Genomic DNA, 24082 nt, shown 5'->3' on the forward strand with positions numbered 1-24082 from the left:
CTCTTTTACTTGTCTCACGCACAAAACTCTGAATTCAATGAAAATATGCAGTACATAAATAATATAGAAGCTATAATCCAATTTTTTTCTTTTTATAATATTAATGTACTTACATATTTATGTGCAAATAACTCATATAATATATCAGGTGTTTTGTTTTAATGTACCTTATTTCATGTTTATATCACTGTGCCTGTTGTTTTATCCTGGCATTAACATAGTGAGAATCGTCAGTTTGTTTGGACTAAGCTTGTAGTAAAATATCACATAAAAAGACTCTTTACATGCAATACTTCACTACGAGTGTAGCCAAACAAATTGCTGACCCTAACTGCTATTTTTATTGCAAGGATAAAACAGCACGAAGTATTCATGTAACAGTGCTCTTTCTCACCATGCACAAGAAATCCGGAAATCATTACAAATATGCAATAATTAAAAAAGACCATAAGGCTGTTTTTCTTTATATTATTTTTAATATCATGCATCATATTTTATGAAAAAAATGTTTTACTAAATGAACATTGTACAATGTGTGTATAACTGGACTTTGTGTTACATTATCCAGGCATTCAAAAAGAACAGCTGGGCTGGAGAGTTTGTTTGGAATATACTCGTAGCAAAATGCATGTGTATAAATATAAAGAGAGAAGACACAGGATGTATGCAACAGCAATCATTATTCATCTCACTCACACAAAATACACAGATTCAATATTTCTCAAAATGCATCAAAACATGAAATGAACAATGAAAGTTATGCCAAATAAGGTAAATAAATGCCTTAACTAGGTTAAAGATATAAATCTCATGCAATGACCATTGATCCATGCACCAGAATAAATGATTGTAGAACAAAGGCAACAACTATACATGGGTGAATTTGTTTTACATTTTTCGGTCTTGCCGTGAATATATGGAGCCAGAAATATGCCAAAACAATTTCAATTGTGTAATTTTAAATGATAGACTTTTGAATTTGAATTATAAGTGTGATTTTCACCAAATTTAATATTATTTTGTAATTGGCCAAAATGCTCCGTTCGACTTTTCCGAGACCCTCTACTCTTCCCTGTGGAACACGGAAGCTTGATCTCTGACCCACTTTCTGTAGATCTGAATTTCTGAGGTTTGAAATTTAGAATATTGAATTTGGTGTTCTGACTTTCTTCTTCATCTTGAAAACTTGAAGCTGTATTTTTTTAAACGGGATATTTGCAGTGTAAGCATTCAGAACCAAACATTTGCTGTTTGAAAATACATATTTATAAAACTGTGCCATAAAAATTCAATTTGGTTAAATATGAAATGTTCAGGATTAGAGTTTAAAAAATTATAAATTCAAACCTATTTAAAATACAACGTAATATTACATTTGGCAAAAATCACACTTATAGTTCAAATTCAAAAGTCTATAATTCAAATTTACACAATTCAAATTCAAATTGTTTTGGCATATTTCTGGCTCCACATGAATAGACCTTCCGTCGGCAGTTTATCTTGCAAATGCGTCATGAATTTGGAGTAATTAGGCCTTCCTGTTGTACTTTTCGCCCCAAAAGCTCACTTAAAATGTTATTCAAAGTTTCAGTCAAGAAAAACGTCAAAATATAGCTTAACCACATAATCTGCCCTCATTTGACCCTGAGAATAAAGCAGTCTTTGCACAAATTATATTAGATATAATTTTGTTTGTGACTTTAACCATGAATAATTCTGATTAATCCCAATTTTGCATCTTAGTTTCAATAAATGATAGGTGGAAAGGGGATGGAGCTTTGCAATCTTGCCATTGCAATCTCTAGACATGATCATGATTTCAAGCTTGATTTCACTTTCTAGTGCTTGGCGCATGCACAGAGCCCTAGATGGTGCTATAGGATGCGTAATCAAGCTTGAAATCCTGATCGCCAAAGAGACTGTTAATGTCAAGATTTATAGTCGAAAAAGGAGTTATATTTTGGTCTATTCTCACCCAAAACCAATTGGATCCTTTCAAAAGACATTGGTGAAACCACTTGAGTCATATGGATTACACTTATGCTGCATATATGTGCTTTTTGGAGATTCAAAAGGTATGGCCACTATTCACTTACATTAAATCGACCTACATAGCAGCAATATTCTTCTGAAAATCTTTTTTTGTTTGTGTTTTGCAGAAAAAAAATGAAAGTCATACACATCTTCGATCAAATGAGGGTGAAAAAATTATGAGAATTTACATTTTTAAATGAACTATCTCTTTAAATGATGCATTCCATAAAAATGTGAACACCGAAGGAGGGGGTTGAGTCATATTAGTGACCAGAACAGTGAATTGTGGGAGTGGGCTCTTTTCATTTGGGCCAATAAACAACCACCCAGCATCAACCCAGAACACCCTAGCAACAGCATAGCAATGTGTTGAAACACAGTTAAAACACCTTAACAATAGCATAGCAACAACCTGACAACCACCTAGCACTGTCAACTGCAGAGCAATGTGCAAAATACAGAGAAAAAAACTTAGCAACAGCATAGTAACAACCTGGCAACCACATACTGTAGCAATGTGCCAAAACACACCGCCGAGATCACCATGACAACTGCATAGCATGCCCTAGCAACCATCCAGAAAACCCTAGTTACCACATACTGTAGCATAAATGTGCTACAAAGCAAATATAATACTTAAGCAACCACCAGAAAAATAGTTTTGCTTAGGAAAACCATTCACATTTAATATAAAATAAATATTTTTGGACACTGGTAATTATTCAGAAGCATCATACCTTGTTTAAATGTAAAATGTAAAAGCATGTGTTTGACTTTTATATGAACAGGTCTCCTATAAAGGTGGGAGACTGATCCCACATAACTTCATTATTTAGCAGCTTTCATAATGTTTAAGCCTAGAAAAAGCTAATTAATTAGTAAAAAAAATAAATTATTAAATTCTCATGAGCAGTTTCTTGTTTTCCCCAGTGGAGACAGATGACGGAAAATGTAATTTGCTGCGCGCTTCGATTGTGATTTTGATTCAGATTCCTGATTTGCAAAACGAATCATTCAGACCACTTTTTGAATCTTTTTGTTCAGTTCAAAGGAATCAAATTTAAAAGATTTGACTCAAATGATTCTTGAATGAATTGCACATCACTATTGCCGATCATTTTTGCATGTACCGCTGTTATTTGTTTTACGGTGTTCAGTCGCAAAAGTAACAAAAGGGTCTGGAGAAATTTATCAGAGTAAAAGTATCAATTTTCTCTTCAAAATGTATTGAAGTGAAAGTAAAAGTACAAAAAAATATTTATACAAAAGTACAAATATTAAAATACTGTAAGTACAGTAATAAAGTATTTGTACTTCATTACTATACACCTCTGGATTCCGGAAACAGACTTTGGCTTTATTCCAACAAAACAATCTTGCAAAATAATCTTGCACATCAGGACATGAACTGATTAAGCCACATAAAGCTTTTATTGTGGAAATAAACATCTGCAGAAACAAACTGAAAGCAGATTTTCTTTTGCCCCGTTGGTAACTGATATTAACATCTATCTCCATTAGTCAGCTTTGTCTACATCACTTACTACGTCACTTTGTTGACACATGTTGATGGCAGGCATGCTGAAGATGTTCTGAAGTCTTTGAGATGGATTGGAGAAAAATTTGAGAGAAATAAACAAAAAACAACTGACCTGCATCTATATTGGGGAAGAGTATGAGAGTTCTCTTGTTAAAGGAGATGAGAGCGTCCAGCATTAACTCATAGATCTTAATGGAATTCTTGATGTCTGTGGTAACAGGATGCTGCAGGGCTATGATGTAGTCTTGCTCGTTCACGTGATCTCCTATTTAAGAAAGAACAAAATAAACACATACACATACACAGAGAGACAGTGAGTGAGTTCATAATTGTAACCATGTACCAAACTTTTAAAACACATTTAGCTTTGTTTGGTATCAAAACAGATTTTTTAAATGTTTTAAAATGTGCAGTTTTTAACGCAAGTTTTCCAGGTTTAAAATAAGCTAAGCTCTTTCACAACCATTCTGTGAAATGCAGTCAAATACAGCAGAAAATAATTTTGGCTCGTTCTTCGCGTTTACGGTCATGCACTTACGATGGAAGCATAAGGGGCAAGGCATTCCAGAGGGTTTCAGAGCAGAAATGTGCTGCTCAAATTTTTTTAAATAACTTTGTAAAATTCTGCTGTGTTATTGGAGTTGTGTAATTTTCTAATTTTCTTAGCGGCCAGATTAATGGCTTATGAACTTCTGGTTATGCATTATATATGCCATTCCTGTGGGTGAAGTTTACACCATGAAAAAGTACTTTGCAGATATTTATATCGCATTCCTTTTTGATCTCCTTGTGCAAGTTCCAAGGTTTTTCACAGCTTTATATGACTACATCTTGTGGCTATTACGGCAGGGTGAGCAAGAGATGTGAGGGTGAACAGGCATGGCGTCAGGCCTCGGAAAGGCATTTCTTGGAAATAATAAACAGAATATGTCCAAAAGGGGAATAAAAGTGACCATAAATGTATTAAGTGTCCAAAATAAAAAAGGGAACCTGGCGTCTTTGTGGTGACAGGGCTCTGTGTAGGAAAGGGGAGTGTTGACAGGAATGATCCAGGACGTGGACAGGGTCCAATGAACGCACGCACTCCCCTCCATGGTCCACGACACGAGGGGCGGTGGCATCTGTCCATTTTTATGGCAGTGTTGATGAGGCTCCACTGACAAAAGGTGTGCCTCATTATCCGCTGTCCAAATGAGACTCATAAAATAGCACCTCTCCTAATCTTTAGCCCACTCCTGTTGTGAGCCTAGATGAAGGACGGCCAAAAGAGGTGGGGTGATGATGACGAGAGGGAGGGAACACTATACTTTTGAAATTTTGTGTATTTTAACATTTATCAAAGTGTAATCCCTTGCCCAATAGACTTTCATTGTAAGTGCCTTTCTGTAAAAGTAGTTTTTACTTGTTTTGTGGAAATTGACAGTATGCCACAACTGCTGCCAATAGACCTTACGTTGTATTTTAACAATTCCATTAATAATAATGATCATCAAAATGTTTTGATCAGAGGATTAAGTATTCTTCAGGTCTCACAGATCTGCTCTAGAAATCCCCATCTACTTACCGAGCCAGGACTTGATGATATCAGCGTAATCATTTCGTTGGTGGGCAGTTAGCAACTTGTCGTATGACGGGCAGCCAGCCAATAAGATTCGAGAATGGTCTTCACACATGGAAATGAGGTGTCTCTCGGCCGAGCATGTGCAGACAGCGTGGTAGTGTGCCAGTTTGGAGATGGCATGACGAATGGAATCGTCAATGGTTCCACTCACTTCTCCACCTTCCAGGTGCAAAATTCGAATGTTCATCAGAGCCGCTGCCGTTGCCAAGGCCAGGGCATCAAAACGATCACCATGAACGAGCATAATGTCAGGGGCAAGACGCTGTAGGACATCGGGAAGCTTTACAAGAGCAAGACCAACCGACTCCACCATGGCAGCTTCATCCTCACCACGAACTATGGTGTGCAACTTGGAGCCGATATCAAACTCATCCTGTTCAATCATACGGAAGGTGTTTCTAAGGATGAAAAAAAAAAAAACATAAAATGTTTAAAAGGTCAAGCAGAGCGAAAAAACTTTGCACTAAAACAAAATTAATTGCACGCAATTCTCAAGAATGTCACTGTATGACATAGAATTAAGATATTTGTCCTCACAAAAATGTACTTAAACAGGCAACTTCTTGAATAAGAAGAGATTGCCTACATTTCACAATATCGTGAATCATACTGGCGTCTATTCAAAATAAATTTATAAAATGCACTAGGTATAATCGCTTATAACAGTCTTGGATGGAAATCTGATAAACACAATTGTTCCTTGACACATGTTTACTCTGATCCCATAAACACATTAACAGTGCCAGAATGCATTGCATATGCCTTTAGAAGAGGTAAAGGTTGCACTGAAAACACAAGGTCTAATTGATCCCAGTTTTCATGACCCAAGGAAAAAAGAAGACTTCTGACTGGTTTGGCTTCATTGATAAAAGACAATGGCTTCTAGCCGCCAGCAGCAGCCCACTGAGAGGACAAAACTCCCACCAGCAAGAGCTACATTCCAACATTTCCATGGCAACAGTGAGATATTGTGCTTATTCATGTTATGACACTCTCACACCAGAACTTAAAGATATATGATTACTGGAGCTATGGCTTATGACTTTTAACAGTAAAATAGAACACAGGCTATTACTCTGCAAAAATAATTATGGTTTTCAAACAGGTTTCAAGAACATACATCTGACAGGTAGTTCTGCCCCAAACTCTTGCCATTGGTTGAAATAATATTGCTGTGTAAAGCTAGTTGGGATACTCCAGCAAACAGAGCAATGTCTTGATAGTGGGCCACAGCTCCCAGGTTTTGGGGAAAATAAACTAGAGGCAGCCTGTTATATCAGTTTTAATGATTAATCGGTGCCGACAGTTGTTTTTTGGAGCTATCTATTATCTACAAAAACATATGACGGTAATTTTTTATACCTCATCTGGTGACACACACAAAAAACTATTTATCTGATGAATATGTTTAAATGTAGTTCAATGGAAAGGAGGAGACGAGAACCGGCTTGATAATATAAATATTTTAATGATTAACTTAAGACAAAACACACATGACGGACGTCCATAAACTATCTCTCTCTCGTCACACCACCGTCTGCCATCGGCCTTTATCCCTCTCGGAGGCTTAATTAGCCTGATAAGGGACCAGTTGTGTATAATCACAACCCGGCCCCGCCCTCCACCTTGCCACAATAGGCTATAAAATGCTAGATTTGGTAAATATTCAAGTCCAGAGGCAAATTCTAGGCATCTGCATACAAGATTATCAGCAGAGTGCTCAAGCACTGAACGTGCAGAATGAGCATGCACCTGGAAATGAGCGCAACAGTCAGGTTAAAAATTCCATTCATTTTTAACAATAACTTATAAACCTTTAAAGACACACCTACAGTGCGCTCTAAGGTTGTTAATCCATGGCATATGCTTCTGTTGAAGCCATCAGTCAGCGTTATTTAAACTTTGTTTAAAAAAAAGGCACGTTTAACAGTGGAATTCCTGGTAAACAACTACTCAACCCATGGCACAGCAGTGAAAGATCCACCAATCAAAGAACCACGGCCAAGCGAGCGCACAAAAAAATCTTGGAAAACACAGCCCACTTTCATGATGCACTCGGAGTGACGCATTAGTGTCATCTTCCTTCACCCACAAACTACTTATTTATTAGTATATGGCATATTCTACCGAATTGGTGCAAGCTCAAAGGTGGAAAATAATTGTAAAAAAAGTTTTTCCTAAGAAAACTTTGTCCACATATACAGTGTATTGTACCATATCTTAGGAACAAATATCTAGTAAAGGAAAAATTAGGTTTCATATTAGAGTTTCAGACTTTATGTTATGTTTTTCTTTTCCCAAAATATTTTACTACCAAAACATAGAAATACACCAAAATAAAAAGCATTATATTTATCTATTAAGAATTTGTTTCCATTCCCCCTATAAACATTATTTTTATGAATGTTTATAAAATATTTTTACAGCCAAATAATAAAAATATTATATTTGTAAAAAATGTAAACATAAAAAAAAAAATTATACTGATTTGAGTTAATGATTCATGAAACTAAATATATATTTAATTAATCATTATCATAAACATTTAGTTAATAACTAAATTTCCCTTCATTTATGAAATGACATTAGGTCTTTCGGTGGCAAATTCACGGTTTCGGCACATGACATTTTGTTTGAAAGGTTGTGCCATATTCCCTAAAATATTTTGCATAATCTTAATGTTGAAAATATTACAAACACAAACGTGACAAAATTTGATATAATGTAGTGATTAATTATTAAAGACATAACAATTGTTTCTATCATTCGTATTTGGAAGGACAAACAGTACTCTTGAATTGTCATTGAAGTTAAGGACTGCATAGTCATACATCTTGTATTCCATACACATGAAAAGTATTTTAAAATAATAAATCAAGTGGTTTTAGTAAAAAAAAATATTAAAGCTCAACCAATATATTAGTATTAAACCTTAGCTGTCTGACTTGGAGTACTTTGTTCACAAATGTATCCCACAAAGTCTATAACAAACTTAGCTTATTTTGAGCATAAATTTAAAAAAAATTGGGTTTTTGGGGTTTTAATCCCACTTGTTATATTTTATGCATGTGCAACTGTTCAAAGTTTGCAATATCCATCCATCTTCAACCGCTTATCCGAAGTCGGGTCGCGGGGGCAGCTGCTCCAGCAGGGGGCCCCAAACTTCCCTATCCCGAGCCACATTAACCAGCTCTGACTGGGGGACCCAGAGGCGTTCCCAGGCCAGTGTGGAGATGTAATCTCTCCACCTAGTCCTGGGTCTTCCGAGGCCTCCTCCCAGCTGGACGTGCCTGAAACACCTCCCTAGGGAGGCGGCCAGGGGGCATCCTTACCAGATGCCCAAACCACCTAAAATGAATCCTTTCGACGCAAAGGAGCAGCGGCTCTACTCCGAGCTCCTCACGGATGACTGAGCTCCTCACCCCATCTCTAAGGGAGAAGCCCGCCACCCTTCTGAGGAAGCCCATTTCGGCCGCTTGTACTCACGACCTAGTTCTTTCGGTCATGACCCAGCCTTCATGACCATAGGTGAGGGTAGGAACAAAAATTGACCGGTAGATCGAGAGCTTTGCCTTTCGGCTCAACTCTCTTTTCGTGACAACGGTGCGATAGAGCGAATGCAATACCGCCCCCGCTGCCCCGATTCTCTGGCCAACCTCCCGCTCCATTGTCCCCTCACTCGTGAACAAGACCCCGAGGTACTTGAACTCCTTCACTTGGGGCAATACCTCCTTCCCTACCTGGAGTATGCACTCCATCGGTTTCCTGCTGTTTGCAATAATTTCCTTAAAATGAGATGTTGAAGAAAACATTGTCACTGCTTAAAATAATCATATAATTTTAGCTCATGTTAATTTTAGTTTATGATTATTAGGAAATAGTCATGTGTTTTAAACAGCTGTACCTACATAAAAACAGAAAACCCCAAAAAGTTGATCTTGTGACTTGTGACTTTAGAGCACATTTTCTTAAATTATGGGATTGAACTACTCAGACATTTTTAAATAAATGTCATTTTTTTTTTTTTTATTAATTTAAAATTAAACCATCAATAGAATCCAAATAATTTCCTTTAAAATAAAATAAATCTTTTAAAAAACAACATTGAAAAAAATTAAAAAAATGTTTACATATTATTTTGATATGTTTAAATTTAAGGATGATGGTTTGGACAGCAACCTCCTAATAGCAACTACTGTATGAATTATGATTTTGTAAATATTTAGATTATTATTATTATCATCTTATGCCTTTGGTTTTAATAGATCATAACATTGTAAAGCAGTTCAATGGAAAGGAGGAGGCAAGAACCGGCTTGTCAATATAAATAATATTTTAATGATAAACTTAAACAAAAGAGACAAACACACACATGACGGACATGTCCGTAAACAATCTCTCTCTCTCCCGCACCATCCTTCGCAGTCAGCCTTTATCCCTCTCAGAGGCTTGATTAGCCTGATAAGGGACCGGGTTGTGTATAATCACGACACGGCCCCGCCCTCTGCCCCGTCACATCCCTCCCTCGTTCTCACAGGCTGGGGAGCCCCTGGCATGACGTACACCCCACCCCCTCCTCTTTCCCTGATGAGGGGCATGCCTTTTGCCCCGTCTACCGGCAGGTCATTCCTGTCTACCTGGATGAGGGTGGGGAGAAGGGGAGGGAAACAGAAATAATAAAACTGGGGGGGTACTTCCTGTAACAGTGTAGTACCCCCCAAAAAACACTGTAAAATTTAAATGAGAACGAGAGAGAGAGAGAGAAAAAAAAAACACCTTACTCGTCAGTTCTCCAATACACCATGGCTTGTTCCTCTGCCACTCCTCCACCCTCTAACAGACAACAGCCGTGCAGATCAGAGGCAGTACTACAGCCCCTGGCGGACGGAACGCCCCGCCGCGATCTCGGGGAACAGAAGGGATCTCCCCGCCCTGGCAGTGGTTCTCCCGCTCCAGGCGGTCGGCAGCGAGCCCCTACCTGCTCGCGGTCGGCAGTCTCAGACCCCGTGCGTTTCAGCGGCTGGTAGGGGACTCCTCCGCCCTGGCAGCGGCCTTGACCGCTCCAGGCGGTCGGTTAGGAGCCCCTTCTCCCCTCGCGGTCGGCGGCCTGTCCTCCACTTTCAGGCGGCCGTGCTCCTCGCCCCCTGGTAGATGGACGCGGCTGCTCCTTTGGGGTGGACGGTAGTGGCGAGAACTCTACTATGGCGTATCCCTCCTCCTTCCCGGGTTTCAGCACCAGTGTAAAGCAGTTCAATGGAAAGGAGGAGGCAAGAACCGGCTTGTCAAAATAAATTATATTTTAATGATAAACTTAAAAGACAGTTTATCATTAAAAACAATAAAACAAAAGACACAAACACACACATGAGGGACATGTCCGTAAACGATCTCTCTCTCCCGCACCATCCTCCGCAGTCGGCCTTTATCCCTCTCGGAGGCTTGATTAGCCTGATAAGGGACCGGGTGTGTATAATCACGACCCGGCCCCACCCTCCGCCCTGTCACACATATTCTTATGGCATTCATATATTTTATTTTAATAATTATTTTTATTGTGGGACCGCAGTTTGCACCAATTTGGTAGAATGGCCATATTTTGGAATATTTTGCAATAAACATAATATATATTGTTTCTTTACTTATAATCAACAACCTAAAATTTTAGTTTTATATGCTTCCATCCATTTTTTTTGTTTTTTTTAATCCGATTAAGTAATTCGCAATGCTTTATGGAACTGTAGCTTGTGCACTTGTGAAAGATGATATGTACACAGAGAACTTATGTCTTTTAATCCGATTTTCAAATACTTTTTTGCTACAAATGAAAGTTTTAATGTTGCGAATCAACTCAGAGCTGCTTGATTTGGTTCATGGTTTAGAATAGGGATGATCAATCCAATACCTGGATCGGTATAGGCTCCGATACTGACGTTTTTATATGGTCCGACGAGAACGATCCAAGTCCAATACTGTGTGTTGGTCAAGATCGTTACTGTAAAGCTCCAAAAATGACATAAAAGAACCATAAAAACAAGTAGTTCATATGACTTGTGCATTTTATTCAAAGCCACATAACGACGTGTGATAGCTCTGTGAATCTCAAAAGGCTGTTTAATAAGTAAATATATAAAATGCACTCGCAGCACCAGCACGTTTTCACACACACACACAAGGCTATTTTTATCCTTCAAGCGGTACACAATATTTCAGAGCTACTCAAGAACAGCATCTCAGATGTAGATGCGCAATAGTCCGGTTCACTTATAATATGCATTTAGAATGCACCGGAGGTGGACTTTAACAAATTTTAATAAGAAGCCAATTAAACTACTGTGAAATTGCCAACAAACAGACACAAAAAGGACTTCCTGGAGAGTTCAGAATGTCAAATTAACAGCCAGAGGGTTTCAAAGTTAAAGGTGCACGATTTAGAAATATTACGGTTGTATTTAAAATTCTTAGTCAATAATAATCATTTATTATTATTATTATTATTAGTTTAAAAATATATAACAATATTTAGTTATTTTGTTTAGTTATTATAAAAATAACTGAATGAAAAGTGAACTGATATCTTACAACTAAACTGAACAAAAAATAAATCAGATTCCTTTAAAACCCAGACACAATTTTAAAATTACATAAAAAAAAAAAAAAAATAAATACTTAAGACTAGAATTACTCTTAATTTTGCTGCCCCACTGTTCAGTAGACTAGTTAATAATAAAGTGTTTCTTAATAAGCTATACATTTATATATATACTCTGTAATATGTAACGATATTCTAAACTGATTATGCAAAAAAAAAAACAACAACACTGGTATCACTTCGGTATCGGCCGATACTGAGATTTTATATATCGGAATCAGAAGAGAAAAGTGGCATCGGTGCATCCCTAGTTTAGAACTCTTTTATGAAGGATTTTATGAAAAGTCAATGGGGAAAGTTTATGTGAAATATACTTCTGAACCGACACAGCAGAGAAAGTGGGTGGGCACAGTTGTGCTCTTATTTGCACTACATAGTGGGTCTACAAGGTGTAAACACGCACAGTTGAGCTGTTACTGACACGAAGAATTGCAAGAAGATGTATTTGCCAGTAAAGAACATTCGTCTCGAATGTGGAAACAACAACAGTGGATATGAACATCAAGAGCGCGTGTGTGAGGAGATACCTGCATTTGTATTACTCAAGGAATATAAAGACATCTTTATGGGTCTAAACTCTTGAAGATGAATAGTCCAGTATCTCACAGCAGTCGTAGCATGCATGATTATGTGCACAGTTAAATTAAGTACACTGAAAGGCTAGCGTTTGACTCTATGCTGACCCTGAAAACCGAAGTATACACTGTCTGGCCAAAAAAAAACATTTGGATTAACTCTTTCCCCGCCAGCGTTTTTTAAAAAAAGTTGCCAGCCACCGCCAGGATTTTTGACGATTTTCGCTAAATTTTAATGGCCCGCAGAATATTTTCTTCCATGAATATATGAAGATGCTATATATCACAATAAAGATCTGAGCCTCTGCTTTTAGGCAAAAAAAAAAAGATTTTATTTTATCTTCATTTGTTCTTTTTTTATTGCGACTTGAACAGAGGTAGGTTTTGTCAAAAAAACAACATTTCAGACAAAAAGCTGATAAAAAGGCATGTTTATGTCTGATATTTTGAGCTTCTCAATACTCCACTTCTTCATGTTTGAGACGATCGCAGTCTGTTTCTTTGATCAAAGAGTTGCATACTCTTTCAAAACATGCGCAGGGGTCTTCCTTACCGTATAACACCTAAAACACGGAAAATTCTGTGTTTGGCGGGGAAGCGTTTTTTCATAAAACACGGAAAATTCCGTGTTTGGCGGGGAAGCGTTTTTTCATAAAACACGGAAAATTCCGTGTTTGGCGGAAAGAGTTAAAATAACCAGATAATTAAGAGCCTATGATTGGATCATTTTTGCAGTGATTAATATCTTTCAGCTGGCAACAATTCTTTAAACCCTAACTGATGCAGTGTGTAGCTTCTCATTTCTTAAACAACCATGTTTGAAGACGTATCCCGTGGTCGTGGAAAAGAATGACAATGCCGAGATTCATCGGGTTCAAATTGTGAGAGAGTGGTTCAGGGAGCATGAAGAATAACTTTCACACATGAATTTGCCACCACAGAGTCCTAACCTTAACCCCATTGAAAGTCTTTGGGATGTGCTGGAGAACACTTTACGAAGTGGTTTGACTCTCCCATTGTAAATACGTCATGAAGATCTCAGCCAAAAATGTATGCAACTCTGGATGGAAATAAATGTTGTGATGTTGCATAAGGTTGTCAAAACAATGCCAAGATGAATGCATGCTGTAATCAAAACTAAAGGCGGTCCAACTAAATATTAAGAGTATGTGACTTTATTTTTGACCAGGGAAATGTACTTTTGGCTATAGGCTACATATAGAGCATTGTAACAGAGCCAAGTCTCAGTCATTTTGGGCTTGTTTACGGTTAAAAGCCCAGTGTTAGGCACCAAATCTTATTTTTTCTGGTTATTATTGGAATTTTGTTTGCACAATAAACTGCTTTTGGGATTTCATTCATTTTCACTTTTGTAGCCGAAATGTCTGTGCCCGTTATAGTAAGGAGAGACTAAGAAACGTTTTATCATTCCATAATTATTTATTTATTTATTTTTAAGCTATCTGCCGGTTGACTTATTGGCAAAATCCACTATCGGTCAAACCTCTAAAATCAACCCACGAATGGCTTACTAATGGTGGTCTCTGCATTTTAAACTAGGATGGATGGATGTTAACCTCGAATAAAATGACACTTCAACTTTGATTCTAAAATAAAGACATCATGCCCCATGTAACCAGTTGCAGGTCTTACCCGTAATCGTCAATGAGATGTGAACCCAGCACCACCACCTCCAGGTCAAAGATATCAGAGCGTGCCTTGATGCCGAACATGATGGGGGCGAGTTTGGAGTAGTCCGCTCTGTTACAGGTAGCTACACAAACGCGTAGCTGACGTTTCAGCCCATTCTCCTGTCGATCCATCTTCTCCTGTGCACGTCGGGTCTTCAGATAGTACAACTCCTATGTGAGGAAAATAGCAACTTTTAGCATGTGTGTACAATATTCTGAAAGATCAGCTTTCAGTATAACTCTATTCAGAGCCCACAACATGCTTGCCGACACCTTTAATTTATTTAAAAAAATCAATTGATAAAACTTAGACAGTATAAACACTTGCAAGTGGTTGTTATATCCATTTATTTTCACCCATCTCTCTGGAACACACCTACAAAGTGTTATAAAGTCCTTTAGATGAGGTCTAAAAGGTACGAGAGGTTATTTATATGGATAGGCAAACACAAACTACAAAGATAATGATCATCATTCACACCTTGGCAGTGGACCGAATCAACCAAATAAAATAATCCAACACAGTAACATTCACTGTTGTTGGATTATGACTAGGGTATCTGATTTGAAGTGTGCTATACATAAGCAATAAGGTACTCAAAGACATGCTATACTGCGAATGCGGTCATGGACGACACACAGTGGAGTGTCTTATTGCTTGTATAAAATGGTTAGTACATGATAATAAAAAATTTCCAAACATTATATTAAGGAAATTCATTAAGTGCCATTCTTATGCATAGCTATAACTATATTGCATATTTTATCACAGCCAGAAGTCTGCATTGACAAAAAAGGCATCCAAGACCAGTAACATTTATTTTAATGTTGAACAAAATGAAAACAATAAAAACAGATTTGTAGTAGGCTAAATCAGATTATAACTTTCATGCCAGGGTTGCCAAATTGAGAGGATTGTACTTACATGAGTATTCCTGACCTGAACACTCTGAGGCATGAAAGCAGAATAAGAAAGAAAAGAAAGAAGAGGCAGATGTAGCTACGTCACTTTAAAAAGTAAAGTAAAACTATGAATCTGGAAAGAGAGCAAATTGCCTGACTAGTGACTAGAATACGCTCATTCAAACCCAGTGTATACTTCATGACACTTGATTCTGCACAGTATTTGGACAATTATTGACTATTCAAATACTTAGAATTTGCTTAAACAGACAAAGAGCAAACAATGCAACTGACTATGGTTGTCAAAGTCCAATTGCATTAAGGGAAATGACCAAACCAGCCAAAGTCAAACAATATTTACATGTCCTTCTTTATTCAGTAAGTAGACCTACATGATGCAACACAGAGATTGTATCGGAATAAAATGTAGTTCCTTAAGAAATAATTAAGGCAAATGTATCCCAATGTTATATGCCTTAAGTATGAAGTATAAATCATAATTACTAAACATCGGCCTATATGTGGTACACATTGTAGCAAGACATTTTTTGATGTAATTTATGCATACCATATTTATGAAACATGACTCATAAGAACACTAACAACCTAATTAAAAGAAGCAGGAATGTTACATGCAAATTCATGGTTTCTTAAGAACACAAAGTGGGGGATGACTGGAAAATCTGGTCATGTCATATAAGAGGCTCAACTAAATGGTATGACAAACCATTCGTACCAGAGAGCTCTTGCTAAAGACTTATTGAAATGGAAAATGTGAGGCCTGAACTGTGTCAATGACAAATAATGTCAAAGATTATAAAAAAGAAAAATCTTTTAAAAATCTAGTTTAAAACGCTCATTCTTAAAAATCCTAATCTGTAAATCTTGATTTAATTATTTTAAATCAAAATGTTGAAACCAAGTAAAAAGTAATTGCATTTTCTGGGTACACATCTTAATCATTACTTCCAAACATAAGTCTTCAAATACATTTTCAATGTAAAAAGTATTTCAATTGAACTTAAGTTGCTGTGTCAGAAAAAGGTCAAACTTACTGATGATATATTTCAGAGACTTGGAGATCTTGACACACTGTCATGAGGGTCAACATATGTGATATTTTCTGTTTTATGGTTTCATAAATATTATCATTAATACAGCTTTTTAATTAAGTTTTTTTTTTCTTCGTTACAATGTTAGAGCTGTACATCCAAGAATGTTTTTACTTTATGCACCACAAAAAAACCAAATAAAATGTCAAAATTAATTCTATTTCAAAATCTAAAAACATGTTCATAATAGGTGTATTTAATGACTGTATATTTGAGTATTTTTAATGTATTGTCTGACTGTACTTACTGGTATTATTGCACTGTTTAATTTATAAAAAACCAAAAGTAAAATTTACATTTTAAAGATTTAATTAATATAAATACACTCGCTTAGCACTTTATTAGGATCACTTGTACACCTACTTATTCATACGATTTTCTAATCAGTCACTATGTGGCAGCAGTGCAATGCATAAATTATCATTCAGATACGGGTCAGGAGCTTCAGTTAAAGTTCACCTCAACCATCCGAATGGGGGAAAAGGTGATCTCAGTGATTCAGACCATTGCATTATTTTTGGTGCCAGTTGGGCTGGTTTGAGTATTTCTGTAACTGCTGATCTCCTGGAATGTTCTCGCACAACAGTCTCTAGAGTTTACTGAGAATGGTGCCAAAAACAAAAAACGTCCAGTGAGCGGTTCAAAAGCCTTGTTGATGAGAGAGTTCAACGGAGAATGACCAGACTGATTTGAGCTGACAGGAATGCTATGGTTACTCAGATAACTGCTCTGTACAATTGTGGTGAGCAGAAGAGCATCTCAGAATGCACAACAGGTCGAACCTTGAGGGCTACAACAGCAGAAGACAATGTCAGGCACTTTATTAGGACCATAGTGTTCCTAATAATGTGCTCAGTGGGTGTATAACAATCTTATAATCTAATTTAAAGTGGCATGCAGAATTATGTGCTCTCGAATTGATAAATGATTGATTAGTTATGACAAACAGCATATTTCTAATTTATACACCATCTTGAATTTTACTTTATTGCACCGGTTTATCTGTCACTCTTGAGCATCTGACGTGTCACAATGACACAAGCTGGTTATATTGTGCAAGACTGTACATATGAATGCGTGAATGCTTGAACCTGTGTCGATACAATCAAATATCTATATATTGTGACTTTCCTCACCATATTCTAATGATAATTTAGATTCATGTATCAATATTTACATTCAACTATTTTTTTAGTATTCAGAGATATTCAATATAAGAATTATAAAAGTGGGCAGGAACAAGACTACTCGCACACAAAGTTACTCATTTAATATGACATGAATATTATCTCTATGACAGCATTGTGTCTGTGCTCTATTATCAAGAGCTCATTCACAGGGCCAACTCCCACATGCCCATCACAAATGAGGTTACAACAGCATGAGGCATAGTATAAGGCAGTGCTAGGCCTTTTGAGAAATCTACACCATTCTCACAGTTGTCCTGCAATGTACTATAGGGATTCTAGAGCACAGCCCACCTGCCCAAATGTCTACACTTTTCCCTAGATAAAAATAAATAACAGACGCCACGTTGCTTACACCATGCTATTGCAAGTGCATCGAACTCATATGAAATCCTCCATGTTTCCAGCGTGCACACGCACACGCACACACACACACATCATCCCTGCTAAAAGGCATCACAAGACTCTCCCTCTTGGCTGCTCATAATCACAACAACCAGTGGAAGTAAGGAAAAAGGCAGAGAGAACGAGCAAAAGAAAATAACAAAATGGCACAGGACTCACGTGTGGGTTTCTAGGATGTCCCGGCAGCATGGTGTTGTGCAGTGTTATCTTTTTTCGGCTTATTTCTGAGTCAAACGCAACCCCTTTCTGTCTGCTTTCCCTCTATTTGCCGTCTCTGACAGCCATTAAAGAAAAAGGGAGGAGGAGAAGGGCCCACTCCATGCTTCACACAAAGCCGCTCAGGCTGAACCAGCCCAAGGGGTGGGGCCAGAACAGGTCTTGTGCACCTATTGGCTGCCTGGGTTTTTAAAGGGGGAGGAGGAGCGGAGCAAAATACACATACACACAAAATGAAAAGCATGTGCACTTTTAATCTTAATCTAATTTCCTTATACCACAAGAATCAAGAGGATGTGATAAGACTTTTTACAGAGCTGTGATACAAAAACACGCTTTGAACATTGAAATGTGCATTTCTCCATAAATTTACTGTATCGCTTTTATTTTTAATCATATTAAATGCATTTTTTATTTACTTTAATAAATTAAGTAAAATCTATTTTAATATGATCAATTAGAATAATTATTGACCAAATTAAAACCATCTGCATATCGGTCATAATCACGAAAGCGGTGATATGTAACAAAGATGGTTTATTTATTATAAGTTTATAAAAAATAAATTCAATGTGTAATACAAAAGAAACACCTAGCAAAATAAATTAAATCCAAAAAATGCGGAGTATGAATTGTAATGTTCAAACCTAATTTGTAAAGTTTGATTTCTAGTGTTTAAAACTACAAAAACAGAAGTGCAAAAATGTTTTCGAAGTGAAGACAGTAATAGTCATCTTATCCTATTATTTATCTTTCATTGTGGGTCTCTTAAAATTTTTGGCCTGTAATGCATTCAAAAGAGCCAATCCAAATTGAAATGATGTATTGTTAGAACAGTAAAACTGCACCTTTTCTGACAAAATTTTTTAAATATCAATATGAGCCCAAAAATGTCATATCAATGCATCCCTAATTTTAAATAAAAAGAGCAATTATAGGGCATTTTCTGGCCCTCACATTTAGAATTTCGGTGGCATTTTTACCCAATACTCCTATTAATTTCTTGACCTGAAGTGTAACAACAAAAGACCATGATTGATCATCTAAATATCTGAACATGTCGTTTTTTTTATTATTACTAATCACTCATATTAACATTATTTATAAATGTATTAACTCTGGAGTTAGGGATGTGCATGAGTAATTGACTAATCGAGTACTCATACTCCACCAGCTAGTGGACAATAAAAACTCTATTCGAATGTCGCAAATTGATTTGTAGGCAACACTGAATAAGACCAATTTTCTCCAGTGTATCTCAATTACACTACTGTCCCTCTGAATCTCTCAGCAAATCTCGAAGTTACAACTGAGTCCACTGGAGGGCGCTGTGGATGTGTATCGTAGAGGTGTTGGATGAGAGAAGGAAATATCATTGCGTCTGTGCTTTTAAGCAAAATCAACCGAGATAGGATGAAAATAATGTGCCTTTCGAACCATTCTGAAACCAGTTTTTTCAAAAGTTCCATTTATTCAAAATGCTGTTGGTTAAACCATTGACCGATTAATCAGCAAGCTTTCAGATGCAGCCCAAGTGTGGCAATACTTGTTAGAATTCTTACTGAATTCTACTCTTATTTGTATTCGGTTCTTGTTGGAGTCATGCAAACCAACGGGTGAGGAACTGCTTCTATGGTGGAAAGAAAATGAGAAGCGGTACGAGAAACTTGGAAACTTAGAGTGCATTTTATAAAAAGCAATCTTTCACCACTTCCAAAAATTTCTGAATAATACATGAAATTTTTTAAATGTTATAGCCTTTATGTAGACTCAGAGTTTATATATGTGCACTACCCTAATGCCATATGTTTTGGCTTTAAATCTCGCTGCCATTTTATTTTATGCATATTGTTCATTACATTTTTCCCACAAAAGAAAAGCATAGTTTGCTTATTTTAAAACCGTTAATGTTTTTGAATTAAACAAAATATAAATTTTATGTGCATGTCATATTTGCTATTTTAAACTTACATTTGAATTTAGTCATCACGAGTAATCAATTATTGTGTTTTGTGGGCTGGAGTACATGACTACAAAATTACTGCAAAATGCCCATAAACCTATTTGGAGCCTATATGTTTGCAACTATTGATGTTTATTGATAATATTAATTATTAATATAATAAGCCTAAATATTGTGGCTTAATGACAAACTTATGCAGCTGTCCTCAAACAGTTGAAATGAAATAAAAGATTACTACAAGATCTTAATGCCAAATATGATTTAAATATGATTTAATCTTGATTAATGATTAATTTCTCTGAACTTCTGAGTTATTTTGCTTTGAAACAATCCAAATAAGCAAATCAAACTAAGAAAAAAAATCTGATTGAATATGTCTTTGATGAGATTTTTTGTGGTCTCTAGAAAAAGAGCCACGTCCTCATATTCTATGACCTCAACACACAAGTGATGAGCAGATAAAGCTTGAATCTGTCTGTGATTGAATGGCTTGTGTGCATGCAAGTGTCTGCATTCTCTCTTTATTCAGGCATGTCTCTTTTCATCTGTAAGGGTGTGGTTGTGTGCCGAGTGTTACGTGGCAAGCCTCAGGTGTGGTGGGTGAGGATCTGTCACTGTTTGCATTTCAACTGTCACATCCTAAACTACAAGATTCAATTTAAGCATCCGAAATTACAGTGATGTGTGCTAAATTAGCTCTGCATAAACATTATTGCTTTATTACATACTGTTCAAAGAGATGATGCCTTAGGTACAAAGAAATCAACTACAGGGAAGTTCCAAATAAAATAAATTAATTTGGTAAACTAACTTGAAAAAAAAAACTACAGAAATCCATCTTTGTTAACTAGTTAAGGTTTAAAAATATTGACATTTAGTCATTTTGCAGACTAACTATATTAAGCAGTCTTTTATATTAATCTGAAATGGTGCTATAATGTAAATCTTTAGGAGCAAGTGAATTACAATGAATACATAGTTTTGAAAAGGTAAACAAGGGAAGAGGTAAACAATAGTCAAATTTAGAATTTGCTTAATAAGAGTTTCAATTGAAGGTTAATAATGCAACAAAACACAGAGATAAAGACACTGCTAATAATCCTCACTATATGAAAGAGCATCTTCCCATCTGAATGACAACTGTTTTGAGAAAAGCAGTAAGAAACAACCAACTTGAGCATAAAATATAGTACCTCTTTGAAACCACTCAGAGGAACAGAGAAGATTTTAACTAGGCCTAGATCAAAACAGAGAAATTGTGCAGTCTCCAGGTAGAAAGAGACAAGCACAAAACAAAGTGCCACCTCAACACACTGGACAGTGGACACGCATATACAACAGCACTGGATGAGTAAACGCTCATGTGCAATTTGACACTTCTGACCTGCCAGAAAGGATTTCATCTCATCAATAAACTCTTTGTTAAGGTCAAAGCAAGGAATTGTACAAAGCATGAGAATGCTGTTGAATGTGCCCTTCTCACATATGGAATGCAGTAGTAAATAAAAGCAGGATAAACTTGTATAGCGGTGAAACAAATTTTTGCTTATCCGTTTGCTCCAACAGAAAAAAAAAAAAAAAAATCCACTATGACACTCTTTCCAAAAGAAGAAATAAATAAAGTGGTGGATTACAGCAGTCAGAAATTTTCAGTCACACACTCAGCAGCTGTATGAGAAAAATACTAATAATTATTATATTTATATAGCACCTTTTCACGATCAAGCACAAGGTGCTTCACAAAACATAAAATCAAAAACACACCGAAAAACTCATACTCACTTCACATTTCTGCCTTTAAACCCTCCAAATATTGGCCCCATTCACTTCCATAGTAAGTGCCTCATTGTAACCTAAATTTGCATGCTTTATTTAAAGAAAAGGAGGGACGAGTCAAAATGTATTTTTGTGGTAAACAACATTATGCGACAAATGCTGTTGACTGAGCTTAAATAAATTGTAACGAACACATAATATTCCTTTACTTTAAGCATGAATTTCAATACTATTTAAATAGGATATACCCGCCAAATAAGTAAAAGAACCACACTAGTTCTGCATTCACATATACAACGCGAAGAAACATTTCACCTCGCATTGCTCATGCGAGTGTGACCGCTGGATTATAAATTTGTATTTAAACTCGCATACGCGCGAGTGAGTATTCCCATTCTTTTCCGGAAAAGGACAGGATTAGGGGCTTCTACGACTTGGTTCATAGTAAAGTACAACCAATAGCTGAAATCAAGTGGACGCACATATTTTCCGAATTTACCAGGTAGTCCAACTTCCTCACTCAATTTCCTCCAAGCGATGTCTTTTTCATCCGGTCTCTGTACATGTATGACGTTGTGTCATACAATTCCGGGTGCCCACACACAGCTACAAATTTTTTTTAATCCATTTTTCCAGATTTCTTCTGCTACTACAGTGACAACCGGACCATCTCAATGCTAATAGTCTTTCGCAACAACGCGTCATGCGGATTTCTCACTCGTGTTTAAAATGCAAATACGCAAATTAAGTGATTTTGCGTGATCGTGTCGCGGCATTCACTTCATTCGCGTCGCCCGGTGCAAATTTGCGTCTATTCACATCTTTGCATTGTCTTTGTATGTAATTGCGCCATGCGAATCGCTCACTTCGCATTTGTTTGCGAATGCTCCTTTATAGTTATGATGAACTTCAGGCAAAAGAGCATAAGCCAGCATTCACTCAAAGGTGACAGATACGTTCTAAACGATACCTGGCCTAAAGGTGTGTATTCATTGCAATAATTCAAACTCTCTAGAAGTAGAATAACCATACTGGGTGCTTGCAGTGTTGGGTAAGTTACTCTCAAAAAGTAATTAATTACAAACTACTGATTACATCTTCAGTGAAATTAGATTACTGTACAAATAACAGAAAAGCAATTGCATTACTTATTACAAATTACTTCTAATACCCTTATCAACCTTGACCAGATGATAAATGCAAGGATAGACATGAAACTGTTCTTTTAATTCTTTCAAATAAATCATATAAAATCAAATAAATTATTCATGAACAAGCCAAAGAATTTAAGGGGGCAGCATTAAATTAGAAAACATACATTTTAACAATAGACGTTCAATTTTTTTTTTAAATTCACTATTGTTTTATATAGAATTGTTTCTAAATTCTATACATTATTTAATGCAACTACCTCAGAAGTAACTGTAATTAAATTACTGAAAATTAAGAGTAATCCTTTACTTTTTCAATTTAAAGTAACTTAATTACAGTAATTAATTACTTAATAATGCATTACACCCAACACTGGTTGCTAGTTTGTTTGTTTTGGACATGGCACCATAATACTAGTGTAGTTTCGGACATGTACTATCATAACATAAAATATAAAATGGTGATCATTCAGTGGTATATGACCTACTTCCTAGTACAATGGCATTACCATCTGATACCATCGCTGTAACACGGCACCGTCACAGTACTTTTTATGAGGGGAAGAAAATGAGCTGATTTTGATACTTGTTTTAAGAGCTAAAAGCCTCCACATGTGTTTACAATAATAATAGAATACAAGAATCATACGAATAATTACTTTCTATTTCTATATTCCTTATTTCACTACTGACTGACATAAAAGAAAGGTGCCTAGATAAAGATCAAGCTATAGATAAACGGCAGCATATGAGTAATCTGTAAGGTAACTTGACGAAAACTTTGTGTGAGTGAGTGTGAGAGTTTGTGCACACACACACCCCGCTGCTGTTCCAAAAAATGCTATCAAACTATGTCAACACATTACTTACGTTTCACGTGATTATCTGCAGTCCATTCCCTTGAGTTAAATCAGACTGGTGTTTATTACATCGAATACATAAAATGTTGATATACTGATTTATTTATTCGTTCGGAGCCAGTTGCAGATCAGCCAGGTGTCAATGCTTACCAATGCTAATGCTACAGAGATAATCTTTTTTCTCAGTTTCTATTGGTGGAGAGGCAGACGCGTCACAGCTCACTGCTGCCACCCACTGACAACGCTTGTATCGGCCTCGTTTCTGATTGAACGTTTCTTTTTTCATATTAGAATTTTATTGATTCATAAACAGGATTGAAGAAACAGAACATACACACACAGAATCAAATTATATCAAATGATATGTCCCTCCCCCCCTCACATGGCAAAGATCCAGTG

The 24082-nt window shown here is 36.5% G+C and overlaps 1 protein-coding gene across 3 annotated transcripts in view; it reads right to left on the bottom strand.

Annotated features, from left to right (window-relative positions):
* The window catches only part of LOC127643466 (bifunctional UDP-N-acetylglucosamine 2-epimerase/N-acetylmannosamine kinase-like), a 32896-nt gene extending 9054 nt beyond the window's left edge, over positions 1 to 23842 (bottom strand). The window contains exons 1-5 of one of the 3 annotated variants that reach the window (XM_052126250.1): positions 17877 to 17978; positions 15036 to 15059; positions 14073 to 14281; positions 5139 to 5593; positions 3687 to 3839 (exon numbers count right to left, since the gene is read on the bottom strand). In XM_052126250.1, coding sequence (XP_051982210.1) covers positions 3687 to 3839; positions 5139 to 5593; positions 14073 to 14281; positions 15036 to 15059; positions 17877 to 17906 — 871 coding nt within the window. In that variant the 5' untranslated portion in view covers positions 17907 to 17978. Of the gene's footprint in view, positions 1 to 3686; positions 3840 to 5138; positions 5594 to 14072; positions 14282 to 15035; positions 15060 to 17876; positions 18020 to 23693 lie in introns of those variants that run through there. The other 2 variants (XM_052126252.1, XM_052126251.1) reach the window with 2 other exon arrangements.
* Positions 23843 to 24082: the final 240 nt, after the last annotated feature.

The sequence above is a fragment of the Xyrauchen texanus genome, chromosome 5 (genome assembly GCF_025860055.1).
Source record: "Xyrauchen texanus isolate HMW12.3.18 chromosome 5, RBS_HiC_50CHRs, whole genome shotgun sequence".
In the NCBI taxonomy this organism is placed as follows: domain Eukaryota; kingdom Metazoa; phylum Chordata; class Actinopteri; order Cypriniformes; family Catostomidae; genus Xyrauchen; species Xyrauchen texanus.